The sequence below is a fragment of the Bos javanicus genome, chromosome 25, assembly GCF_032452875.1.
Source record: "Bos javanicus breed banteng chromosome 25, ARS-OSU_banteng_1.0, whole genome shotgun sequence".
Classification (NCBI taxonomy): domain Eukaryota; kingdom Metazoa; phylum Chordata; class Mammalia; order Artiodactyla; family Bovidae; genus Bos; species Bos javanicus.
In genome coordinates this window covers 16953845-16981677 of record NC_083892.1, presented here as the reverse complement: position 1 = coordinate 16981677, position 27833 = coordinate 16953845, and the positions used below count along the sequence as shown (strand labels likewise).

Here is a 27833-nt window from a genome sequence, read left to right as displayed (position 1 = left end):
ATTTGAAGAGTTGACTCATTGGAAAAGACCCTGATGCTGGGAGGGATTGGGGGCAGGAGGAGAAGGGGACGACAGAGGCTGAGATGGCTGGATGGCATCACCGACTCGACGGACATGAGTTTGAATGAACTCCGGGTATTGGTGATGGACAGGGGGGCCTGGCGTGCTCTGATTCACAGGGTCGCAAAGAGTCGGACATGGCTGAGCAACTGAACTGAACTGAACTGAAAGGGGAATTAAAAGATGCTTGCTCCTTGGAAGAACAGGTATGACCAACCTAGACAGCATATTAAAAAGCAGAGACATTACTTTGCCAACAAAGGTCCGTCCAAAGCTATGGTTTTTCCAGTAGTCATGTATGGATGTGAGATTTGGACTTGGTGGACATGAGTTTGAGCAACCTCCAGGAGTTGCTGATGGACAGGGAGGCCTGGTGTGTTGCAGTTGCTGGGGTCGCAAAGAGTTGGACACGACTGAGTGACTGATCTGAACTGAAAGGGAATCAAGAATTCCATGTTGGATTCTCCTTTCCGTCTGAATTTCCATTTTTCCGGCTACCAGCCTTTCTCCCCATTCTACTTCCTTCCAACAGGAGAGTTCTGTGACCTTTTCCCAATGAACTACCCTATTTCTGTTCCTGTAAAATCAGTGATCACCTGAAAGGAATGAGTCTCCTTCAGGATTGTTGTTGTTTTTCAGTTGCTCAGTCGTGTCCGACTCTTTGCGACCCCATGAACTGCAGCACGCCAGGCTCCTCTGTCCTTCACCATCTCCCCGAGCTTGCTCAAACTCATGTCCATTGAGTTGGTGATGTCATCCAACCATCTCATCCTCTGTAGTCCCCTTCTCCTCCTGCCCTCAATCTTTCCCAGCATCAGGGTGTTTTCTAATGAGTCAGACACTAATGAGTTGCACACTCCTTCAGGATCAGGGCTCATTGCCCTGCCCCAGAGAGAACCCAGGGCCTCTCCTGGCTTAGGATGCAGACCAAGCCAGGACCATGTGCCAGGTGAGACATAGGAGGAAGACAGTGCCCAGAGTTGGGAGCCTCCATCCATCTACTTCTAAATCTGTGGGCTGGGATCAGGGGCTGAGAAGTGGACTCTAGGGAGGAAGGGAAGATGTCAGCTGTTGATGTTGACCTTGATCATCTCTCTGAGGAAGTGTTTATCAGGTATTTTGCAGGTAGTTACTCGCCGTAACCCGCCCTCCCTTTCCATAATCCTCCTTGGAAGGGAGCCCTGTGTGTAGCCCACACTTAAAGACTGGGTAGCTACACTCCACCTCCTTGACGTATCTGTATAACTTATTAGAATTCTTCTGCATAGGCAGTTTACCTACACTTTCCATTTAGGCTTCCCTCATAGCTCAGTTGATAAAGAATCCGCCTGCAATGCAGGAGACCCCGGTTTGATTCCTGGGTCGGGAAGATCCACTGGAGAATGGATAGGCTACCCACTCCAGTATTCTGGGGCTTCCTTATGGCTCAGCTGGTAAAGAATCCTCCCACAATGCAAAAGACCTGGGTTCGATCCCTTGGTTGGGAAGATTACCCTGGAGAAGGGAAAAGCTACCCATTCCAGTATTCTGGTCTAGAGAATTCCATGGACTGTATAGTCCAAGGGGTCACAAAGAGTCGGACATGACTGAGAGACCTTCACTTTCACTTTCCCATTTATTTAATTTGGCAGTTACCTGTATTATATACAAACGTATGTGTGCTATGTGCTGAGTGGATCGAACTCGGGTCTCTTATGTCTCCTGCATTGGCAAGTAGATTATCTACCACTAGTGCCACCCAGGAAGCCCCATACAAACCTATATATGATTCAATTCAGTTCAGTCACTCAGTCGTGTCCCACTCTGCGACCCCATGGACTGCAACACACCAGGCTTCCCTGTCCATCACCAACTCCCAGAGCCTGCTCAAACTTGTGTCCTTCGAGTCGGTGATGCCATCCAACCATCTCATCCTCTGTCATCCCCTTTTCTTCCCGCCTTCAATCTTTCCCAGCATCAGGGTTTTTTCCAAGGAGTCAGTTCTTTGCATCAGGTGGCCGAAGGACTGGAGTTTCAGCTTTAGCATCAGTCTTTTCAAGGAATATTCATGACTGATTTCCTTTGGGATGGACTGGTTAGATCTCCTTGCAGTCCAAGGGACTCTCAAGAGTCTTCTCCAACACCACAGTTCAAAAGCATCAGTTCTTCGGTGCTCAGCTTTCTTTATGGTCCAACTCTCACATCCATACCTGACTACTGGAAAAACCATAGCTTTGACTAGACAGACCTTTTTGGCAAGGTAATGTCTCTGTTTTTTAATATGCTGTCTAGGTTGGTCATAGTTTTTCTTTCAAGGAGCAATTGTCTTTTAATTTCATGGCTGCAGTCACCACTTGCAGTGATTTTGGACCCAAGAAAATAAACTCTGTCATTGTTTCCATTGTTTCCCCATCTATTTGCCATGAAGTGATAGGACCAGATGCCCTGATCTTAGTTTGCCGAATGTTGAGTTTTAAGCCAATTTTTTCACTCTCCTCTTTCACTTTCATCAAGAGGCTCTTTAGTTCTTCTTCACTTTCTGCCATAAGGGTAGTGTCATCTGCATATCTGAGCTTATTGATATTTCTCCCAGCAATCTTGATCCCAGCTTGTGCTTCATCCATCCTGGCATTTTGCATGATGTACTCTGCATATAAGTTAAAGAAGCAGGGTGACAATATATAGCCTTGATGTACTCCTTTCCTGATATGGAGCCAGTCTGTTGTTCCATGTTCAGTTCTAGTTGTTGCTACTTGACCTGCATACAGATTTCTCAGGAGAGATGTCAGGTGGTCTGGTATTCCCATCTCTTTCAGAATTTTCCACAGTTTGTTGTGATCCACAGTCAAAGGCTTTGGAGTAGTCAATAAAGCAGTCGATGTTTTTCTGTAACCCTCTTCATCTATGATCCAACAGATGTTTGCAATTTGATCTCTGGTTTCTCTGCCTTTTCTAAATCCAGCTTGAACATCTGGAAGTTCTCGGTTCGCATGCTGTTGAAGCCTGGCTTGGAGAATTTTGAGCATTACTTTGCTAGCATGTGAGATGAGTGTGGTTGTGCGGTAGTCTGAACAATCTTTGGCATTGCCTTTCTCTGGAATTGGAATGAAAACTGACCTTTTCCAGTCCTGTGACCACTGCTGAGTGTTCCAAATTTGCTGGCATATTGAGTGTAGCACTTTCACAGCATCATCTTTTAGGATTTGAAATAGCTCAACTGGAATTCCATCACCTCCACTAGCTTTGTTCCTAATGATGCTGCCTAAGGCCCACTTGACTTCACATTCCAGGATGTCTGGCTCTAGGTGAGTGATCACACCATCGTGGTTATCTGGATCATGAAGATCTTTTTTGTATAGTTCTGTGTATTCTTGCCACCTCTTCTTAATATCTTCTGCTTCTGTTAGGTCCATACCACTTCTGTCTTTTATTGTGCGCATTTTTGCCTGAAATATTCTCTTGGTATCTCTAATTTTCTTGAAGCAATCTTTAGTTTTTCCCATTCTATTGTTTTCCTCTATTTCTTTGCAATGATTACTGAGGAAGGCTCTTTTAATCTCTCCTTGCTATTCTTCAGAACTCTGCATATACGATTACATTTCTTTATTTGGCATTTATATTTCGTAATTCGTTTTCATTTTATCTTTTAAACTATCCACGGATAGAGGCAGAGAGGAAACGTGGATAAGGTTCAAAGATAAACGAGGTAAACTGAAAAATCTTTCCTTGAACCTTTCTCACCCAGCCTCCCAGCTCCCCACTCGAGAGTCATCTTATGTGTTTATAAATATGTACAAAGATATTCCTTCTTCTTCGTTTTTTTTTTTTTTGTACCCAAACAGTAACTTACTAGATACACTTGTTCTGAGTCCTGGTTATTTTTATTACACTTTTAAAAATCCGGGAGTTAGCCCTTTATCGCGGCCGCTGGATGGAGCCCGTTCCCGGTTCTTCCGGCTCTCCACCCGCGTCTCCCATTCCAGGTCCTGGACGCCGCGGGGCTGCACCCTCCGTCGGATCCTGGCCGGTACCTCGCGACCCTGCTCGGCGCGGCTCCGGGGGTCCCGCGCGGCGGGCGTGGGAAGGGCGCCGGCGCCCCGCCCCCGCCTCTATGACGTCGGCGCCGGAACCTGGAATCCCGGCTCCCGGAGGGAAGGCCGGGAGGCGGCGACAGCTGCCGGAGCGGGTCTCTGGCGGTCTCTCGGGGTCGCGGGGCGCAGTCATGAGCGAATCCAGTATCAGTGCGCTCCCGCCCGGCAGGCCCAGCAGGCAGCCCTTCATCCACCAAGGTAGGGCGGCGGGGACCGGGCGCCAGGCGGCGGGCGGGCACGCGGGCACCCGGGCGCGCGGTGCTGGGAGCTCCGCGCGGGCCGGGTCCCCTCCCCACCTCCCGGCTTGGAGGAAAGCGGATCTTTCTTATTCCTGCTCTCGCTCCTCCAACCCATCCTCACCCCATTTAGAGACCTCTCTGCCAAAAGGAGCACTGGAATGGGAGTCCCGATCGCTGTGAGTTTGTCTTCCCAGAGCTGGTCGAGGAGCCACCAGCTAGCCTCAAAATCATCCTATAAATTAAATGAAAAGATTATGAGAGCCCAGCTAGTCCTCACATTCTAATACGAGGTGCTGCTGCTAAGTCGCTTCAGTCGTGTCCGACTCTGTGTGACGCCATAGACGGCAGCCCACCAGGCTCCACTGTCCCTGGGATTCTCCAGGCAAGAACACTGGAGTGGGTTGCCATTTCCTTCTCCAATGCATGAAAGTGAAAAGTGAAAGGGAAGTCGCTCAGTCGTGTCCGACTCTTAGCGACCCCATGGACAGCAGCCCACCAGGCTCCTCCGTCCATTGGACTTTCCAGGCAAGAGTACTGGAATACGAGGTGACTGCCTCCCAAACACATGAGGCTTTACCATTAGATGGGCTTAGAACTGAATTCTCCCTGGGCTGTTGATCGCTGTGTGATCTTTGGTAAGTGACTTACCCTCTCTGAACCTCAGCTTCCTTCAGTAAAATGGGAATAAGCTGTTGGTAGGATTGGTTGAGACAAAAATGTGTGAAGTGCCTAGCGCAGTGCTTGATACAAGAAAGACACGATCAGTGGTAGCCAGCCACGTATTATATGCTTTTCCTTTTTCCCTTAGGTAAAAGTTAAGAAAGTGTATAGCTCTGTGAATTTTTGCATAAATGTGTAGAACTGCTACTCAGTCAAGACAGTGATGTTTTCAGCACCCAGCAGGCTTCCTTCCAGCATTTGTATATTTGCCCTTAACAAAATGCAAGACCCCACTGTGAAGTTTTATCTGCAGCGTTTTTTCTCTTTTAGTTTGAGAACAGAGATTTTGTTACAAGGATTTACAGTAAAATATATGTGTAGATTTGGGCATTGCTGCTGCTGCATTTGGGCATTGGACCCTTCTAATTGGATTGATCTCAACATTTAGAAGAAAAAAAAAGAGAAAAACACCTTGAGAGACCCAAACTCTGGGAACTTGCTCAGGAATCAGAATAAAGAAGTCAGCCTGGAATTGACGTTAATCATTTTCTAATGCATTATAATGACTTCCCTGTAGCTCAAATGGTTAAGAATCTGAAATGAAGGAGATCAATGTTCGCTCCCTGGGTTGGGAAGATCCTTTGGAGAAGGGAACAGCAATCCACTCCAGTATTCTTGCCTGGAGAATCCCATGGACAGAGAAGCCTGGCGGGCTACAGTCCATGGGGTCGCAAAGAGTCGGACACGACTGAGGCATATATATATAACATCAGTTCAGTTCAGTTCAGTTCAGTTCAGTCGCTCAGTCGTGTCCGAGTCTTTGCGACCCCATGAATCGCAGCACGCCAGGCCTCCCTGTCCATCACCAACTCCCAGAGTTCACTCAGACTCACGTCCAAACATAATGCATTATTAATAGTGTTGTTATGAGCTCAATTTCAGCCTTTCAGTAATAGCTATTCAAGTGCTTTCCACTTGATTTTTTATTGCTCTTATTTTGTCACAATTCATCACATTTAAGATGCCAACACTGGTTTCCCATACAGAAAGCATGAGATTCATCTTTTTTATATCTTTGCTGGGTGTTCACGGGGGTCTCTAAGCATCTTTTCATGAGTATTATAACTAGCACCTCTGATTAAAAGATTCTTCCCTCTGCCTGCAATGCAGGAGACCACGGTTCGATTCCTGGGTTGGGAAGATCCCCTGGAGAAGGGAACGGCTACCCACTCCAGTGTTCTGGCCTGGAGAATCCCATGGACTGTGTAGTCCAAGATTCCCCTGGCGAAGGGAAAGGCTACCCACTCCAGTATTCTGGCCTAGAGAATTCCATGGACTGTATAGTCCAAGGGGTCGCAAAGAGTCAGACACAACTGAGCAACTTTCACTTTCCCTTAGCTTGAACAGATGATATTTTATGACCTTGTACCCACAAGCACCAGTGGGGGACTCAGAAGGGACTGTGTTTATAACTTTGTTGCACTTTGTAAACCATGACGCACTGTATGAGCATCATGGGAGGACAGCTGGAGGGAGGCAGGAGACAAAGGGGCATCTGGTTTATAGAAATGGGAAATGTGTATCCTTCTTAATGATAAAACAGATCACAATGCTTGCCTTATTTTTTTCTCATGGTTTATTACATTGAATATAGTTTCCTGTATTATACAGAAGGATCCTGTTGTTTATCCGTTCTGTATATAATATTTTGCATCTGCTAATCCCAAACTCCCAATCCATCCTTCCCCCAAACTCTTTCCCTTTGGCAGCCCCAAGTCTGTTCTCAATGTCTGTGAATCTGTTTCTGTTTCATAGGTAAGTTTATTTGTGTCGTATTTTAGATTCTACATATAAGTTATATTGTATGGTATTTGTCTTTCTTTTTCTGACTTACCTCACTTAGTATGATGATCTCTAGGTCCATATGTGTGGCTGCAAATGGCATTCTTTCTTTCTTTCTTATAGTTGAATAAACAATATACTTGATCGGCTCAGTGGTAAAGAATTCGCCTGCCAGTGCACAAGACCAGGGTTTGATCCTTGGGTCTCGAAGGTCCCCTGGAGAAGGGAATGACAACTCACTCCAGTATTCCTGCCTGGGAAATCCCATGGACAGAGGAGCCTATTGGTCTACAGTCCATGGGATCGCAAAAGAGCTGGATACAACTTGGTGGCTAAACAGGGCTTCCCTAGTGGCTTGGACAGTAAAGAATCTGCCTGCAATGCAGGAGACCCAGTTTTGATCCCTGGGTCTGGAAGATCCCCTGGAGAAGGGAATGGCTACCCACTCCACTGTTCTTGTCTGGAGAATTCCATGGGCAGAGGAGCTTGATGGGCTACTGTCCATGGGGCTGCAGAGTCAGACATGACCGAGCAACTAACACTTTCACTTAACTTTCACTTAGTGACTAAACAACAGTACTTCCTTTCTTAATTAAAACTTTACAGTGGCTTCCCACTGCTCTGAGAATAAATTTACGGCCTCCAACAAGGACCCTAGCACACCTCTGCAGGCTCTCATCACCTCCAGCCTTACCTTAGCCCATCTCGCTCCAGTTACGCTGACTGCCTTGTCATTCCTCCAGCATATCAATGTCATTTCTGCCTCAGGACCTTTACTTCTGCTGCTCTTTGCCTGGAGTACATTTCTCTTTGATCTTCATATGGCACCTCTTTCTGCTTCCTGCCAGGTCTCTGCTCACTTGTCACATCAGAGAGACAGACCTCTGGAGTCTTGTTGTCTGCAGAAGTGGCCCATCCCTCTTACCCTGACCAGTTACCTTGCTTATGCCTTCAAAAGCACTTAGCACCATCTGAAGTCATCTGGTTTGAACATTTCCTCATTTATTTAGCTCTTGTCCCTTCTAGACTGTGGGTGATATGAGAAGCAGAGGCTTTTTCTTGTTCCTCTGGGATGTAGAACAGCATCCGGCACATGGTACCTGCTGAACATTCATTGAATAAATGAATGATGGGCTGTACCTGATTTCTCTGAGGCAGCAGTGAGTGGTAGCATGAAGCATGATCTTAATTCTCTGCCCAGGAATTGAACCTGGGTAGCCTGGATGAATACCAGGAATCCTAGCCGCCACCGGACCTGCAAGGGCTAGAGGCTAAAAGCTGTTTTTCCCTGGATCTTTGCCCCCAGGGGAAATTCTTTTCTCACAGAGGCAAAAACTGTAAATGCAGGTATGATGTTTAATATTAGAGATACATCACAACCACAAGAGGGAGAGAACAGAGAGAAATGGTTTAGTTAAGATGGAAGAAAAGCAGAGATGCACACCCATAGAGAAAGGGTTTGGACATCCCCCCTAGTGAGGAGGAATGCAGAAAAGAGGTGGTTAAGTCATTTATATAGACCTCCCCTACATAGGTCTGCAACTTTTTTCCAAGATGGATTTCAGCCCAGAGGCCTATGTGACACCCTTAGCATCACATATTATGGGGTGATGTCTCCTCCTTTTTGACCCCCAATGTCTCCCTTGCCCCAGGGATGGGAAATATATGACCCTTTAAAGCATTTAATCTCACTCTGTCCCTGCCACAAAAATGACTAATGTCTGGTTATTAACCCTATTCCAGTTGCTGCTTTCTATATCAAGGTGTAGATCTCGAAATATAGACAGGAGTCTAGTCATAAATAGGTAGTCCTGGAGCCTGATTGTCTCTTGCTTTGGGAGATATAAACGGGACTGGAGCTCAGCTTCTTATGCCAGGAGGTTGAACAGGAGGCTAGTTGTAAATGCCTAGCCTAGGGCCCATCTCCTGCCTCATACCTGCAGCCACAATGGGAGCTGTAGTGTAGTTGGTTTTGAGACTTTGGACTCCCAGATGCCCATCCTCTTTTTCCCGTTTACTGGTTTTGTCCTTGAGAAAGGCACATAAGTGCTTGGTGCCTCAGTTTCCTTATGGATTAAATAATGATAAAACCTACTTCAGGAGTCATTTCAAGGATTCAGATAATTTACATAAATAAGTACTTATGTCATTTATCTATGCTGTGTAACAAATTATCCCTACGTTTAGAAGCTTAAAACAATAATAATCACGTATCTCCCAGTTTCTGTGGGTCAGGAATTGGGAAATGACCTGTCTCAGCTTTCCTGGCCCAGAGTCTCTTGTGAAGTTGCGGTCGTGGGGTCAGCCAGTGTAGCCACTCAGTCATCTGAACGCTTGCCTGGGGCTGACAGATCCCTTCCAGGATGACTTGCTCACATGGATGGGCGGACACTGGCTGTTGACAGGAGGCCTCAGTTCCTCTCCATGTGGACCTCACAGAGGGCTGTCTTAAGTGTCCTCGAGACACAGTGGCTGGCTTCTTCCAGAGCAGATGATCCAAGAGAGAGCAAGGTGGAAGCTGTGGTGTCTTATACGAGCTGGTCTTAGAAATCACTCTGTTACTTGTTTTGTTCCCATGGGTCAGCCCTGTTCAGTGTGAGTGGGGCCTGCTTAAAGGCATGAATGTTGGGAGGAGAATATTGTACTCTTCCTGGGGGGAGGGAGTGCATTCTGGGGACTGACTGCTGTGACCATGTAAGCATTAACTGTTGTTATGATGTCTCTGTTCCCCTGTGTTCAGTTCCTCAGTTGTGTCTGACTCTCTGCAACCCCATGGACTGTAACCTGCCAGGCTCCTCTGTCCATGGGATTTCCCAGGCAGGAATACTGGCCTGGGTTGCCATTTCCTCCTCCAGAGGATCTTCCTGGCTCAGGGATCAAACCCACATCTCCTGCATTGCAGGTAGATTCTTTACCACTAAGGTCACCTGGGAAGTCCCTTTGTGTTCCTACAAGATGACAAACATCCAGAGTCTTCACATTTTACATCCTTGTTGGTAGTCAGTTGTATATATAGTGGTTTGTTTGGGCGTCCCTTATTTTAGTGGACACTATGATTCTGGGATAATCGAAACGAAAAAGGATGGTTGGCCTGGAGAGTCTTAGGCCATGTTATGAAATTCCCTCTGTTCCATGAAGTTTAGACAGTGTTCCATAAAGTCTATCTCAGAAGCTTTTCCCAAATATTTTAGACCCTCTAAAATTACAATAAGCCATAAAGGCTCCTTCCCCTTTCCTCTCTCATGACTCAGAATTACTCTAACCACATGTGCCCAGAGAGACTGTTCCAGCCCATCAGGACTTCATTCCGTTCGGTTCAGTCGCTCAGTCATGTCCGACTCCATACCAGCCAGTAAATGAGGTGTGCAGTATGTGTAGGGTAACTACATGCTGTTCCAGTCAGGAGTCCTTCAGCTAGCATGCATGCAGTGCCTTCTTTAGGGGAGGATGGAGGTATAATTCATGTAACAAAATCACCCAATTTGAAGTGTGCAATTTAGCACCTTGTAGTGCATTCAAAATATGAAACAACCATCACACCTCTAATTCCAAAATGGCTTCATACCCTGGTCTGCTAGTGTCACTGAAAGGATTTAATGAGATAAGCTTGTCAAATGGGGTTGAATGGTAGCTCTTGGTTTGATTATTAGCATGTTATCATTACGCTTATTAGGGCCTTTTCTAGCCCCTTATTATAAGGTTTGATGACTGCAGGTGTTCTAGCATTACCTGATAGACACTTATGTAGTTAAACAGCTATTCTGTGGGCTATTTTAGTCTGACAGATTGTATGAAATTTGAAGACAAGTAACCATTTGACCTGTAGTGGTTTTTCTGGTTTTATGTTTTTACTTTATCTGCTAGGTCCATTCATCCAGGTCACTCCTCAAAGGTGTCCTGGGTGGGAGGACTCTTGTTCAGGTCTGGACACAGACTGAAGTGGTTGGTTCTCTGGTGAGCCAGCCATCTGACCTGAGTGATTTTTCCCCCCTCTGTCTAGGAGAGGCCGAGAGCTCCGTCTGCCCAGCAGCTCAGGCCCAGATTAGGCCCAAAGGCCGCCCTCAGTGGCTTTTTTTGGTTTGTTTTTTGCAGGAAGTAAAGAATTTAAGGTATAAAAGGGGGAAATGACTTTTCAGTGCTGTAAACTTTGTTGCAGTCTGGCTGCTTTTAAAAGGAGCATTGTTTGGCTGTGGGACCACCCAGTCCTTCTGTGGGGCCGCCCCCACCCTCCTCCCAGGAGGAGGCCAGAAACTGACTCTGAGCCAAAAGCATGTACCAGGCGTGAGCCCAGTGATGAAAGAGGCGGGCGAGGGACGTGCTTTCATGAAGCTTCTAATCCAACAGAGGAGACCCTAAACAGAGGGAAATAGGATCAGAGACAGCTAAGCATAGCTGCTGAGAAGAAGATAAACAGGTGATGGTATAGAGAGGAGAGCGGCTGCCTGCTGACTCTCCAGGAGGGACCACTGAGCTGAGGTCCAGGGATTCGGAGGAGCCAGTGCAGGTGAGTGGGAAGAACAGGTGGGAAGAGCGTTCAAGAGGGGCAGTGAGGGGAGCAGAGGGCAGAGGTGGGGAGGACCTGTGTGCATCTGAGGAGGCCTCGGGCTGGAGCTTGGAGAGGAGATGGGATGAGCGCAGCAAGCTGGAGCCAGTTCCTGAAGGTCTGGCAGACTCCCTTAGCAGTTGAATTTGGGACTCGCATGTATAACTTTCTGGAATTCCTTACAGCCACTCAACGTAGGTGGTATTCAGTTTCAGTTGAGTCGCTCAGTCGTATCTGACTCTTTGCAACACCATGGACTTCAGCACGCCAGGCCTCCCTGTCCATCAGCAACTCCCGGAGCTTGCTCAAACTCATGTCCATCGAGTCGGTGATGCCATTGAGTCGGTGATGCCATCGAGTAGGTGGTATTACTTGCCCATTTTACCTCCCTGGAAACTGAGGCCCTGAGAAGTTACTTGGCAAGCTACTGAAGCAGAAGGAAGTTAATGCTGCAAATCTAGAGCTGCTGTATCTGTGTATCTGTGACATGTTTTTTTAGCCAACCCCATGCTAATCACCAGGGGTATAAGGGTGAGTAAGACATGCTGAGGTCTTTGCCCTCATGGTTCAGACCTTAAGTCAGCCTTGGACAAAGCTCTTGTCTTCTCTGAACTTTCTGTATTGCAAAATGAGAGCAAAATGTAAGAAAAGCCCATCCTGAGGGTCACAGGAGATAACTATGTCAAGGGTTTGACATAATCATGGCACGTGGTAAATGCTCAGTAAAGGCGAATGTGGTTATTGTCACTTCCAGGAATGTTGGAAATCATTTTTGGAGAGGTCCTAGCCAAGGAAGATAAATTCCACATAGGGAATCCTTAGCAAGAAGACCTCCTCCCCCAACTGCAGATTACGTTAAATTCATCAGTAAATAACCAGAGTCCTGGCTTCAAGTACATAGCACAGTATGCTGGGCACTGCTCTCAGCTCGGGGTCTGCAAACTACTGTTGTTGTGTTGTTTAGTTGCTAAGTCATTTCTGACTCTGCGACCCCATGAACTGTAGCCCGTCGATGTTCTCTGTCCATGGGATTTCCCAGGCAAGAACACTGGAGTAGGTTGCCATTTCCATCTCTAGAGGATCTTCCTGACCCAGGAATTGAACCTGAGTCTCCTGCAACCCATGGGCCTAGTCTGAACCACCACCTGTTTTTATGAAGTTTCATTAGAAAACAGTCATGCACATTCATTTATGGATTATGGCTGCTGCAGTGGCAGGTTGAATAGTTGTAGCAGAAACTGTGTGGTGAATAGTATTTACTATCTGGTTCTTTACAGAAAAGGTTTGCTGTCCTCTTTTCTAAGCACTTGACATACAATAGCCATTTAATCCTTAAGATGGTTATGTGAGGTGGGAACTGCTGCCCCTGTTTTACAGGTGGGAAAACTGAGGCATGGAATGGTCAAGAAACTTGCCAGGTCACACAGGTAGCAAGTGGAGCTGGGGTTAGAATCCAGGCAGCAGGCTATGGAGCCAGTGCACTTAACCACCAGGTGGTCTTGTCACCTCCTTAGACAGACAGGATCACAGTAACTGCTCTGTGGACAGCCCACTGGATGCTCTACAAGCTTGGAAACCAGGAGACCTGGGTTCTGGGGCCTGCATGACTCCAATTGCCCTGAGCAGTTAGTCACTGCTCCTGAAGGCTTTTTGCTTGTCTGGTCATAAAGCCTTGGACCCAGTCATTCCCCAGGTGCCCCACCCAGGTGCCCAGTGGTGTGACTCATGCAGGTCCTCCCTGCCCTGCAGTTCTCAAGTCTGGCAGACGGAGGAAGCTCTCAAGGCCCTGGCTCCTCCCCTCTCGGACTAGACTCTGGACTCCTATGAACGAGGCCCCTCTGTGTTGTTCAATACGGTAGCTACTAGCTATGAAGTGAAGTGAAGTGAAAGTCACTCAGTCGTGTCCGACTCTTTGCAACCCCATGGACTATACAGTTTATGAAATTCTCCAGGCCAGAATACTGGAGTGGGTTGGCCTTTCCCTTCTCCAGGGGATCTTCCCAGCCCAGGGATTGAACACAGGTCTTCCGCATTGAGGGTGGATTCTTTACCAGCTGAGCCACAAGGGAAGCCCAGATACTAGCTATATGTGGCTGTAAAGTGTAAATTGAATAAAGTCTGATAAAATTAAAAATTCATTTCCTTAGTCTCACCAGCCACATTTCAGTTATGCAGTGGCCACTCGTGGTTACCATATCAAACGGTACAGTTATAGAACATTTCCATCACTGCAGGACAATGTGACCTGATACGTGATGTTCTGCCATGGGATACAGCCAGACTGACCTGTGTAGCTCAAGGACAAAAATAGCCACAGGGCTGCTCAGAGAGATCCTGAGTCAGATGATGTCATTCTTCTGTTAAATCTGAGTCAGATGATGTCATTCTTCTGCTCAGAATCCCCCTCAGTTCCTACCTTCACCGAAGTATGTTAACACCATTCCCCATAGGCCCTATGTGGCCAAACTTGTTTTTCCCAACCTCCTACCCCATTCCTCTCTTTTTGCAGACTCTCCTTCAGCTACATTGGCCTCCTTTCTTGTTCCTTGAAATTACTAGCCACGGTCCTGCCCCAGGGCCCTTGTAAACTTTTTTTTTTTTTTTTAATGTTTATGTATTTATTTGGCTGTGTTGGGTCTTAGTTGCAGCATGCAGGATCTTCATTGCGTCATGCAAGATCTTTCATTGCAGCACACAGACTTGGTTGCCCGATGGCATGTGAAATCTTAGTTCCCCGACCAGGATCGAACCTGTGTCCACTTGCATTGAAAGGCAGATTCTTAACCACTGGACCACCAGGCCCTTTGTACTTGCTCTCCTCTGTCTATCTCTACCTTGCCCATCTTTATTTTTCTCCATTCATCTATCACCATTTGAAATACACTTAATAAATTTTATTGTCTGTTTCCTCCAGAGGCAGGGAGAGTTTTTAAAGTCATCTTCAAGGCTGTGTCCTAGTCCTCGAACAGTGCATGTCACATAGCAATTGCTCAGTAAATCTTTTTGAGTGAGTGAGTGAGTGAATGGCTCGATGGGTGGGTGGGTAGGTGGGTGGCCTTGCCAGAAGTAGGGGCCATGATGAGTCCCTGGCATCGGAGGTTTTTGAGCATTTGGTGGAGATGTCATAGCAGCTTTGACCAGACCCCCTGGACCGTGAGCCCCTGCATTAAGAACCTTTGGCAGCTGGCCAGTTATTGGGCAGATTATCCAGATGCCTAGCCCCAGTTAGCATCCAAAATAAAAACAATGTCACACACATAGACATGAGTGGAAATAAGTCTAAGAAACCCTGAAATTGTTGTCTACATTGTCTTATTGGTAACATCAAACTGAGTGTATATGCACGTGTCTAATAGGGTTGGCTTATGTAAAGTACCTGAAATAGAAAAGGATGTAATATATGGTCAGGGGCCCCCCAGGTGGCTCAGTGGTAAAGAATCTGCCTGCCAATGCAGGAGACACGGGTTTGATCACTGGCTAACCCACTCCAGTATTCTTGCCTGGGAAATGTCATGGACAGAGAAGCCGGGTGGGTTACAGTCCATGGGGTTGCAAAGAATCAGACATGACTTAGTGACTAAATAGCAGCAGCCAGCGGTGTGTGGCCAACATCTCAATACTTTTTGCTAACTTTTTCAGTTGTGAAAAAAAAAATCATGTCTAAAGAAAATAATATTAAATGCTTAAATTCCTTAGATCTTTTTCTCAATTTTGGTGCCCGTGTGTTGGTGGTGTGCTAAATATTTACTTTGATCTGCCTGATGGGTGAGCCAGTGTTGCCTGTATCCTCAGCACCAAATTCATTTATTCACAATTGATGCTTGCGTTCATTAATTTAACAGATTTTTATTAAGCATCCACTGTGAGTCAGGCTCTGTGCTAGAACCTGGGGACTCAGTGGTAAAGGAGAGAGATGAGGTCCCTTTGCTCATGAAGGTCACAGTCTAATGGTGGAGGGAAAGGGTCAGAGACTATGCAGGTAAATCCTTAGGGAGGAGGATGGGATAATGACAGGGATGTAGTAGGCTGGACACTTAGGAGACACGTGCTGGTTGGAGGAGGGAGGGAAAGCTCTTGCAGGCAGGAAGCAAGTCTGCAAACCTTCATCGTCTCCAGAGCCTTGGGCCCCAGCCCAGGGTCCCACCCAGAGAGGGACCCCATACAAGGTATCAAACAGAACTGATTCCCACAGCAACTGGCAGGTTGCCTGGACCAGATGACCCAGAAGGTCCCTTCTTTCCTAGAGTTCCCACGATTCTTTGAGGGAAGAAAAACCCTGAAGGGAAGCCAGCACCCATCCAGTCGGGCTAGGTTTTTGGCAAGCTCGTGAGGGAGGTGGTGGTGGTTTTAGTGCCTTTTGGCCTGTGCCCACATTCTGGGAATGTTTGTGCCCTTTGGTGTAGGAGTTGGTGTCCTGTGGAAAGAGCTGCCAGGGAAATTGGGACCTGAAGATGCTCTCTAGATGTGCCTGTCTCTGCCCATTCATTCATTCATTCTTCAGATGGAGGGCTTTCTGTGAGCACGACATTGCTCTGAAGCTTCAAAGAGGCTAACTTTGTTCTTAACCAGGAAGGGCAGCATTGTTATACCTTCCCCTGCCTCCATATCTCCTGTAATTATCTGGCTGTCCTCCCACCTAAGTAACCACCTACTTGCTGAAATCTGGCTCCAGTGTGGCTAATAGATTCTAGAGCTTCCTAGATGGGGGCACCCCAGTATCTGAGACATGCCCCTGCCTCCCAGGCAAATGGTCATCAAGGAGCCCACACACCACAGGCTTAAACAATCAGCTCAAGAGAACATCTGACATTCATGAGACATTCTTGTCCTCTCAAACGAGAAATCCAAGGCTAGGAGAGGTGATGCTACCTGCCTTTCTAAGAAGCGGTAGAACCAGGAGTCTGTCTTGGCATCAAAGCCTTGGGCAAGCTGCCATCTCTCTGGGCCTCAGGTCCCTGAAGAAAGCCAGGGCACCTCCCCCAGGTTGGCATAAGAAATTCAGTGACATCATGCTGTAGAAAGTGTGTGGTCCTAGATACATAGGGTTGGAGGTAGATCAGCTATAAAAATGATGCCTGTGTCCAAAGGTTGTGAATTTTTTTTTTTTTTTTTTTTACTTGAAGATGGAGAACTTCCAGGGATGTCTGAAAAGAAAAAAGCATTCCTCTTCAATGATGGCCATTTTGGATTTTCTTTGTGGGGGAGGGTCACATTGTGGCATGTGGGATCTTAGTTCCCTGTCCAGGGATCAAACCTGTGCCCCCTGCAGTAGAAGCTCGGGGTCCTATTCTGAGGACCACTGGCCAGTGGGAATCACTGGCCATTTTGAAAATAGAATTTTCCACAAGAGACTGTTGTTGCGAAATGTGGACAGGATGTATCCTTCCTGCGGTGTGGATGCAAGAATAATCCAATAGTTAATTTGTATGGCATTGTAGTGTCTATGAAGTATTTTCAAATTATAGTAAAGCCTATAGCTTTGCCACGTGATAGGTTCCTAGTTTCAGCACTTCCAGCTGTGTGAGTGGCAAAACACCTAGCCTTCTGAGCCTCAGTTTCTTCATCTGTAAAATAGGACAATTCTGTTCAAAGAGCAGCTCAGAAAATTGAGTGTGGTGATGCATACTGTGTACTTCACATAGTTCAAATCTTCCCAGCTGGTATTATTTATGCTGGTGGTAAATGTGTCCTCATGATCACGTTGATGAGATCAGGGTATTATATCCCCTGTTTCTGAGATGAGAAACAAGTGACTCAGAGACGGTCTTTGTCTCCACTGGGGTGCCAGCTTCCAGCTCCAGCCCTGGGTCCCTGACCTCGTGGTCACTGAATATAAAGTGAATTTGCCCCTCCAGATGCAAAGACCTTTGTTCTGGTTAATAACAGCCCTTTGTTGCTGGCCAGAGGGAGAAGCAGCCTCCAGCTGGGCTTGGACTCCATAGCCTTCAGTCCACTCCCTCCCAGCCCCTTGTGTTTGCTTAGGGACCACATTACCAATGGAAGTTTATGGAAGTCTGTCATACCCTCAGGGAGTGCGGGGGCCTGGGAGTGAAAGGTTGAGTGGGATTCACAGGCTTACACTTGGCGACTGGCAGGGCTCCAGACGCGTGTCTGTGTCATCATCAATGGGTCAGCTGCTACACCGTGTGAACACGCCCAGAGAGGTGACGATTACAGCTCTGCACCATTAGACTCCAGCTTGGATCAAGCCTTGGCCAGTCCCCCGCTCCCAGTGCCCTGCTCTCTATAAGTACATTTACGGAGCCTGCTGCGTGCCGGGCTGTGCTCAGTGTTTCTATCTGCATGATCGCCTTTGATTCTCATAAGCTGGCACTCCTGTGATGGGTCTCGTCCTTAGCCTCAAAGCCTACAGAGTGACCCTTTGAAATGTGGTCAGATCACAACATGCTTTGGCCCAGAACCCTGGGTGACTGCCCATCTGCCACATCAAAAGGTCATAGCCCAGCCCACAGAGTCTGACCTGGTCTGGCCTGGCCACCTCTGACCCCTGCTTTCTACTCTTTCTGTCCCAGCTCCCTATTGTTGCTTAATAGATTGCGCCACACGTGATAGCTTAAGCCATTGTAATCTTTCTGCTGATCCTATGCATCCGGAACTGAACAGGCTACAGAGGAGACAGTTTGCTCAGCTGTGTGTCATGTCTGCTGGCTCTGAGCATCCAGTGGCCTTTTCATGCCCATGGCGGGGATGACCCGGAGGGCTGGGGACCCTGGCTCACTGGGTTCATAAGCCAGGACCTTGGTTCTCTCTGTCATCCAGTTCCTTGGCTGTCTTCCTTGGAGGCTTGCAGCTTCTTTCTCTGCACGTGGTTGTGCCCGCAGCACAGGTGAACTTACACAGCAGCCCCAGGCTCCCAGCAGCACAGGTGAAAATGTTAGCTGCTCAGTCATGTCCAATTCTTTGTGACCCCATGGTCTATAGCTCACCAGGCTCCTCTGTCCTTGGAATTCTCCAGGCAAGAATTCTGGAGTGGGTAGCCATTCCCTTCTCAAGGGGATCTTCCTGATCCAAGGATCAAACAGAGTCTCCTGCATTGCAGGCACATTCTTTACCATCTGAGGTAGAAGCTTCCAGGCTTTTTAAGGCTTGAGTCTGGAACTGGCAAAGTGTCACCTCTGTTGCAGCTTTGGTGAAAGCAAGTCACAGATCCAGCCCAGATTCAAGGGGAGGGGACCCCAGAGGGCTGGTGTAGCTCTTTGGGGGCCATCAACAAAAGACCCTACGAGGCTCCCATTCAATCACTCTTCCCCAGCCACCCAGGCCTCTGTGCTCTAATTCAAACACATCGCACACACCCCTGATTCAGGACTTTTGCACTTGTTTCCCTCTCCCAGAATTCCCTTCACCAGTATCCACAGGGTATACATACCACCCCTCCATTTAGCCTCAGCTTAAATGCTACCTTAGTAGAGAAGCCATACCTGACTAAATCTTAAAAAAAAACAGTGTACCCTGCCTGTTACCTCTGTGCCCTTACCTGATTCTTTTTTTTTTTGCACTCATTACTTCCTGGCATGGGCTTCCCAGCTGGCACTAGTGGTAAAGAACCCACCTGCCAATGTAGGAAGCACAAGAGATGAGGGTTCGATCCCTGAGTCAGGAAGATCCCCTGGAGGAGGAAATGACTACCCACTCCAATATTCTTGCCTGGGAAATCCCATGGACAGAGGAGCATAACGGGCTACAGTCCATGGGGTTGCAAAGAGTCAGACACGACTGAGTGACTGAGCACGCACACACTTCCTGGCATATTTATTGCATGTGTGTTGTCTGATCTTGCTATGCCCCCTCCTCAGAAAACAAGTGTCGTGTGAGTCAGATGTTTACTTTGTTCACTTCAGTATCCCTTGCTCCACATCTGACACATGATAGGTATACTTGGTGAATGAATTCGTTTTTGAGGTGAGGCAACTGAAGCTCAGAGAGATTTAAGTAACTTTCCCAGAGACGCAGCTGGTAATTGACAGAGCCTGGATTCAAATCCAAGGAAGCTTTGCTGCCTGTCGGGGGAATTGCTTATTATTACAGCTGCCTCCTACCTCCTCCTTCCATGTCCTGTCTCCATTCAGGATGGTCTTCCCCAGTTAGGATCAGATCAGGCATAAAATCCACCCTGATGGTGGTGTTCATTCCTCACCTCCAAAAGGAAAGCTCTCCCTCTGTGGACTGCTGTACAGGGCGCAGCAAAACTTGGCCTCCAGCCATGACCTGATGGAGCAGCGTGAAGAGTCTTGAGTAGGCAGACCTGGCTCTGTTTGCAGCTCCCCTCCCCACCAACACACTTTCTAAGCACAGGCAAAGTACAGATGTCATCCTCTCATCCATCTATCAGTGAGTGAGTGTTGAACTGCTCTGAGCCAAGTATTTTCTTGAACTACTACGCTGGGTCCTGGGTCGCAATGGTGAGGAAATCATCACGGTCCCTACCCTCCAAGAGTCCACGGGGCAAGACGGACGTGCTCACATAGCCATACAAATAAATACAAGGTTATAGATTGTGGTAAGTGCTGTCAAGGGCTTACTGTGTATGGGAAAATATGTAACAGTAGAAGTACAGTGAGGCAGGGATGGTTTCCTCGAGGAAGAGACTTTCAAGTAGGAGCTAAGAGATGGAGCAGATTCTGTCCAGGCAGAGGGAACAGCATGTGCAAAGGCCCTGAGGAGGAGGGATCAGGCCCAGTTTAGTGTATGAAGGGTCCTAAGAAATGTAGTTTGGAGGGCACAGGGCCTGAGGAGCTGGCAGGCAGGCAGGAGTCAGATTGTGCAGGGCTTTGAGGACTTGGGCAAGGGGTTGGGGAACCATGAGTGACTTTGTTTTCTCATCTGTAAAATGGGGATGATAATAGTACCTGCCTCCCTACGTGTGAGGGATCAGTGGTCAGTTGAGCAACTGTAGGCTATGTAGGCTGGCCTGGAGCAATCATCCCCTCTCTGCCTGGTCTCCACCTCCAGCAGGTTAGCTCCAGCTTGTTCACAAAGCACAGCTGGTCCAGAGAGCAGCTGAAGCCGGCAAGGCCTCCTGAGGCTGGACTTAGATCTGACACAGCATCGCTTTTGTTGCATTCTGTCGGTCCAGGCAGATCATAAGGCCAGTCCACATCCCATGAGTGTGTGTGAATCTCTTAACACAGTGCCTGGTGCATAGGAAATGCTCCATAAACCCTATTATTATTGTTGTTGTTGTTGACGATGATGTTCTTGTCACTATGCATCCCATTTGACAAATGAAAAGCAGGTTGGGTTACTCCAAACCTCACACTTAGCAAGTGGCTGCAGCCAAACACTAGAATGCAAGTATCATGTAATGTAAAGTATGTTTGCAAACACGTCTGCTTAAAGTGAACCCTTTTGCAGATGATTTTATTGTCCTGAGCTTGAGTACCATCCTGGTAAATAAAATAATTAAGGAGTCCTTTGGTCAGCGCCCTAGGCTCCTGAGTGTCTGTGAGGTTTAGTTAGGGTCTCTGAGATCCAAGTGTCCTATGTAGTTTTGGCTTTTGGCTCCCAGGTTCACTGGGGAGAATGATGGTTTTCTTTTTTCTTACCCAGAGAGCCTCTCTTTGGACTCCAGTTGCTTTTCTTCTCCACCTGTGAATTTCCTTCAAGAATTGCCAAGTTACCGCTCCATTGCTCGTAAGAGGACAACCATCCTTTCCCGGGACAAGCAAAGTGGCACTTTGCTGAAGCCAACAGACTCTTACAATTTCCAACTGGAGGGAGAACTCACTGAAGACCTTGATAGCCAATCCATTCGAAAATATGCACTGAACATTTCTGAGAAGCGGAGACTAAGGTTTGTCCGGTCGCCATCTGGAGGGCGTATGATGTATGTTTTGGGAAAGGGGGCCTTTTAGGCATAAAATACATTTCCTGACGAGTTCACATAATTAAGTTGATTACTTGGGATAAGCTAAGCTGCTATGACAAAGATACCCACACACATAAAATCTCAGTGTACTAGAAATTTATTTCTTGCTCACATAAAGGTCCTGGGCTGAGGTCAAGGGGAGACTTTGCAGTCACTCAGGGACCCAGGCTCTTTCTGTCTTACGGCTCTGCAACCTCCAAAGCCACATTGCTTTCTACAGGCACCCCTAACCCCCAGCTCCTGCCAACCAGTATTCTACTCTCTATCTCTGTAGATTTGCCATTCTGGATATTTCATGTAAATGGAATCGTATAATACAGGACCTTTTGTGTCTGACTTCTTTCACTTAGCTGCATGTTTTTAAGGTTCATCGAAGTTGTAGCATGTATCGGTACTTCCTTTTTATGACTGAATAATATTCTATTGTGTGGCTATATCAGTTTGTTTATTCATTTATCCTTTGATAGAAATTTAAGTTGTTAGCATCTTCTGGCTACTGTGATTAGTGCTGCACTGAATATTTGTGTACAAGTTTTTGTTTGGACCTTGTTTTCAATTCTTCTGGAGTGTCTACCTAGGAGTGGAATTGCTGGGTCGTATGGCAATTCTTTGTTTAACTTTTTGAGGAGCTGTCAAACTTTTTCCTTGTGGTCGCACTGTTTTGCATTCCCACCAGCAGTGTATGAGGGCTCCAGGTTTTCCACATCCTCTCGGTTGGGGCTTTATCTGATGCTGAAGCTGGGGACCCTGCCATTCTCATGCTTGTTTATTAATGCAGGGACATTCAGGAGACCCAAATGAAGTACCTGTCTGAGTGGGACCAGTGGAAACGATATAGCAGCAAGTCTTGGAAGAGGTTCATAGAGAAGGCTCGCGAGATGACGACCCACCTGGAGCTGTGGCGGGAGGACATTCGCAGCATAGAAGGTACCGCAGCCCACACTGCCTGTGCTCCTCTGCAGAAGTAGCCTGCAGTTAGAGAAAGTATGGCTTTGTTCTCACCCACCTCCAGCTGAAATGTCATCTTTCCTTCCATGGGGAACGCGAGCAGCACATCACAGTTAGGGCTAATAGAGCCTGTGTCTTCATCACCGGGAAAATCACGAGGTGTCTTCCCGTCCCTTCTACGTGTTGCCGTTGTCTGGGAATAGCTCGTGTGCTCATCTTGGCTTTGAAATTACAGCAGTGATTAGATCTGCCACTAGGTCTTATTTTTGAATACTAATGAAGATATTCATGTATTAATCTATTGCCAATTTAGTTCGTAATATTGTGATATCATATGGACAAATAACCATTTGTATTTTGTGCATTTAAGAGTATTATTGCAAGATGGGGTTCAATAGGACTTATCAGATTGCAGAGGCAGCCATGGCCCTGAACACACTTACTTCCCCATAATGGTGAGAATTGGGATGAAGTACAGACAGACCAGGCTTTGCCAGTAGCTCAGTTGGTGTAGAATCTGCTTGCAATGCAGGAGACCCAGGTTTGATCCCTGGGTCAGGAAGATCCCTGGAGAAGGAAATGGCAACCCACTCCAGTATTCTTGCCTGGAGAATCCCATGGACAGAGGAACCTGGCGGGCTACAGTCCATGGAGTCACAAAGAGTCGGACAAGACTGAGCGACTAAGCACAGCAGAGGCAGACCCAGGAGTCATTTCGGGTTTGGTTCCAGACTATCAATAAAGTGAATGTAGTAATAAAGTGAGTCACACAATTTGTCGGTTTCCCAGTGCATATAAAAGTTGTGATTACACTATACTGTAGTCTGTTATGGTACAATAGCACTGTATCTAAAAAATAATGTATATACCTTAATTAAAAAGTACTGTCGGCATTTATCATCTGTGTGTCTCAGGTTAAAATACTTGCCCTGGTTCATTCTCTAAGATAAGGCAAATCCAGAATTTGAGCCCAGGCAATGAAGCTTCAGAGCCCAAGGTTTTTGCCACCATGCCCAGCTTCCTCTTCTGTTAAGGCGCCACCTTTCTGGAGATTTTCATCATATATAATGGTGAAATGAAGTGAACGTGAAAGTCACTCAGTCATGTCCGACTCTTTGCAACCCCATGGACTATACAGTCCATGGAATTCTCCAGGCCAGAATACTGGAGTGGGTAGCCTTTCCCTTCTCCAGGGGATCTTCCCAACCCAGGGATCGAACCCAGGTCTCCCGCATTGCAGGCGGATTCTTTACCAGCTGAACCACAAGGAAAGCCGAAGAATACTGGAATGGGTAGCCTATCCGTTCTCCAGAAGATCTTCCCTACCCAGGAATTGAACCAGGGTCTCCTGCATTGTGGGCAGATTCTTTACCAGCTGATCTATGAATGGTGAAATATTGAAAGCTTTTCTCTTAAGATTGAGAATGAAGAACAGGTTGATAATTATCACAGATTCTATTCATCATCTCAGAAGTCCTAGCTAATGTACAATGATTGGGGAAAAAATTAAAAAGGCACAATGACCAGAAAGGAAGAAATAACTTGTCTTTTTTTTTTCCAGGTTACATGATTTATTTGTAGAAAACAAATTATTAGCACTGATGTGAATTTAGCAATGTTGCTAGTTGTAACAGCTGTATATAAAACTAATTGTATTTCTATATACCAGCGTGTGTGCTTGGTCACTATGTTCGACTCTTTGTGACCCCATGGATTGTTGCCCATCAGGCTCTTCTGTCCATGGGATTCTCCAGGCAAGAATACTGGAGTGGGTTGCCATTTCCTTCTCCAGGGGATCTTCCCAACCCAGAGACAGAACCTGCATCTCCTGCATTGGCAAGTGGATTCTTTACCACTGAGCCACCAGGGCTTCCCTATATACCAACAACAAACATTTAAAAAATAAGTTACACAATAGTGTCATTATACCTAGGAATACATCTAAAGAACTGTGTGAAATAATTGTGCACAGAAAACTATAAAATGTTGTTGAGAGAAATTAACTTATATATATACCATGTTCATGGCTCAAAGGCTCAATATTATAAAGATGTCACTTGTTCTCAAACTGACCTATATATTCCATATAATCTCGGTAAGAAGCTCAGCACATTTTGCACACATATGTATGTGTGCAAAACAAATATGCTGATTTTAATATTAATATAGAAATGCAGAGAACCAAGGATGCCTGAGGAAGAAGAGAGCTTTAAGACTTAGAGCACCATATATCAAATATTATTTTAAGTCTGCAGTGATGAGACTGTCTGGTGTTGGTCCTAGGATAGACAAACAGACCAACTGAACAGAAGAGAGAATTTAGGAACAGGTCCATGAATATATTTGTTGTTGTTTAGTCACTAATTCATGTCTGACTCTTTTGCGACCCCATTACTGTAGCCCACCAGGCTCCTCTGTCCATGGATTTCCCAGGCAACAATACTGGAGTGGGTTACTATTTCCTTCTCCAGGGGACCTTCCCAACCCAGAGATCGAACCCATGTCATCTGCTTGACAGGTGGTTTCTTTATCACTGAGCCACTTGGGAAGCCTTCATAAGTATATAGTCAATTACAAAAGTACTACTGCAGTTCACTAGGGAAAAGATCACCTGTTCAATAAATGGTGCTGAGTTAATTAGATATTCCTATGAGAAAATGTAAATATTGACCCCTCCCTCACACCATTTCAAATTAGTAATTTATAATTGATTGTAGATTTACATGTGAAAGTTTAAATCACTAGGAAATAGAGCCTTGAGGCCAACAATGGAGAATATAAAATGATTCTTCCTTCCCCCACCAAGATCCTCCAATTTCAGTTCGGTCCTCCGTGGCTGACTGAACCTGCAGTGGGTACTGGGGCCATACTCCTGGGCAGTGATTTCTGAATTTCTTTTTTTCCAGGGAAATTTGGCACTGGGATTCAGTCCTACTTCTCCTTCTTACGATTTCTGGTGTTGCTGAATTTGGTGATATTTCTGATCATCTTTATGGTGGTTTTGCTCCCAGTCTTGCTCACCAGATACAAGATCACCAACAGCAGCTTTATTCTCATTCCATCTCAAGACGTGGGTGAGTATAAGAGGCCTGGCTTGCCACGAAGAGTGTTCTTTTCATTGTGTACCTAGCTCAGTGCTGCTTTTTTAGCGGTCTTTATAATCCAAGTCTTGGGTGACTGCATTAGGATAGGCTAGGCTGTTTGCAGAAACAAATGACCCCATAGCACAGTGTCTAATAACCACCAAGTTCTTTCTTATTCACACTGTGTGTCCATCATGGTTTGGTGGTGCCTTTGTTCCACGTTGTCTTCTCTCTGGAGCCCAGGCTGATGGAGCAGCCTCTCTTCGGACCACTGGCAGTCACGATGTCCAGAGAAAAAAGAGTCGTGGCAAACATGTGCTGGCTCCTAATGCTTCTGCCTGGAGATGACACACATCCTTTTTAGCCAGTGCAAGTCACTCGCCACTCCTGGATTCAGCAAGGCATTTGGGAGAAGCAGTGAAGGGTAGAAAGTGGAATACTTAGTAAACATAATACAATCTACTCCAGTGACTTTATTTCAGGTTTTTATTTCAAGGCTTTTATCTCCCATAATGGTGATGCTCAGGCTGCCATTCATTAAACACTAGTAATTTGCCAGACACTGTGGCAGTAATGGGCCTGTGTTTTCTTACTGAATGCTCAACATGTTTTGCTTCTATCACATGACTCCTTCCCCAGAAAAACTCCCTCTAGAGTCACTTCTGTGGCCCTCAGCATTCCTCTTCATCACATTTGTTTTTGTTTTAATTCTATTACACTTAAAAATCAAATGAGAATAACGTGGAAATCCTGACTCTTTGAGTGCCTGCTGTATGCCCGATGCTGAATTCTCATTTCCTAATATGTCCATTTCACAGATGAATATCACCTGCTGCTGTGGGAGGACTCTGGGTTCAGTTTCAAGGCCCACCTCCACTAGTTGGTTAGACTGTCTGAGCCTCATTTTCCTTATTTGTGGAAAGTGATGATATAAATAGTGAGACAGTTGTTTCATTATTCAGATAATAACTACACTATTTAATACTTGGGCCATTAAAAAATGTTTACTATTTAGATTATAAATAATTAAAAACAATAATATAAAGTATATTATTTAATATGGAAAAAATTTTAAGTATAAGTAATGATTATTTAAGCCATACTCATAATTTTTAAATGAGTATTAAGATAATACAGTACTTTGCCCATGGAAAGTGCTTAACAAATGGCAGCTGTTATTTATTTATTTAGTATTATTTCTTTCTAGAAGAACTGAAAACCATTCTGTCTTGCTGGGCACCACTGCCTGTTCAGTGGTCCGTTCAGCTGTGAGCAGGGCCTTGGGCAGAGGGAGGCCACCCTCTTGGAGGAAATGGAGCTGGACTCTGAGAGTGGATGCCACGAGTCTCTGCTTTCTCATTATTTCCTTTGACTACATGGTCCTCCCATGCATGCTTTTTTTTTTTTTTTTTACTTACCTACTAGGCTTCGTTCCTTCAGGAAAGGATCAGAAGTCCCTCTCTTTCTTTTCTTACCTTCCTTCCCTTTTTCATTCTTTCAGTGCTTATTGAGTACCTGCTGTGTGCCAGCCCTTTATTCAGGTCCTGGCAGGAGCTACCACAGCTGAGTCCATGTAGTGCCCTCTAGCAAAGGGTGGGGGTTAGGAGGGGATCGCATGAAGAGGTGTATGAAGGATGAATTTGCCTGTGGGGAGGGGAAAGGATAAGGTGCTGAGAGGTTGGACACCAGGACTCTGGAGGGGTCCCCGAGCCCTCTGTGAAGACAGGTGAGCCCAGCAGGACAAGGAGCCACTGGAGAACTTGGGGAAGCATCTTCATGCAGACGAACAGCAGTTGCAGAGGTTCAGAGATGAGAATAACTCAGCATACTGGAGACATGAGAAGCCTATCGTGATGTGGGCACACTTCCTGGGAAGGGCCGGATAGTCAATATTTTAGGATTGGTAGGCCATACGGTCTTTGTTGCAACTACTCAGTGCTGCCATGATGGCACGAAAGTGGCCGTGGACAGATGTCCTGAATGAGCACGGCTGTGTTCTGATAACACGGTACTGACAAAAAGAGGCAGCTGGCCAAATTTGGCCCTCGGGCCACACTTTGCTGATGTCTAGGCTTGACAGGGTGATGAGCAGAGAAGCAGCTGTCTCATTCCATCTTCCTGACTCTACTCCCAAACAGAGTGACTATCTCCCTCCTCTTTACCTCTAATACTGTGTTCATAAACCATTGAGCACCTTACACATACCTGACTCCTACTTACCTTTTCTAGTGCTAGATGGTAAGCTTTTCAAAGGCAGTAACTTCTACTTACTCATCATTTTATCTCCAACATCTACCTGATGCATAGTAACTAAGAAGTGTTTGTTGAATGAATAAATAAACACTCACATTAGAATTATAAAATAGAAAAGCTGGGATTGGCCTTGGAGAAACTGATTCAACTCTCTTATTTTAACAAAGGGGAAACTAAGGCCCAGAGAAGGGGTAGTAGATTGAATTATTTTCCCCAGTTTTTCACTCTCCTGTAATTGTGACTTGC

At 46.3% G+C, this 27833-nt stretch overlaps 1 protein-coding gene across 1 annotated transcript in view; it reads left to right on the top strand.

Annotated features, from left to right (window-relative positions):
* The first annotated feature begins 3985 nt into the window (after nt 1-3985).
* Nucleotides 3986-27833, top strand: part of TMC7 (transmembrane channel like 7) — a 57036-nt gene continuing 33188 nt past the window's right edge. The window contains exons 1-4 of the mRNA XM_061401261.1: nt 3986-4328; nt 20985-21228; nt 22082-22230; nt 25158-25325. Of these exons, the coding sequence (XP_061257245.1) occupies nt 4151-4328; nt 20985-21228; nt 22082-22230; nt 25158-25325 (739 nt within the window). The 5' untranslated portion in view covers nt 3986-4150. The remainder of the gene's footprint in view (nt 4329-20984; nt 21229-22081; nt 22231-25157; nt 25326-27833) is intronic.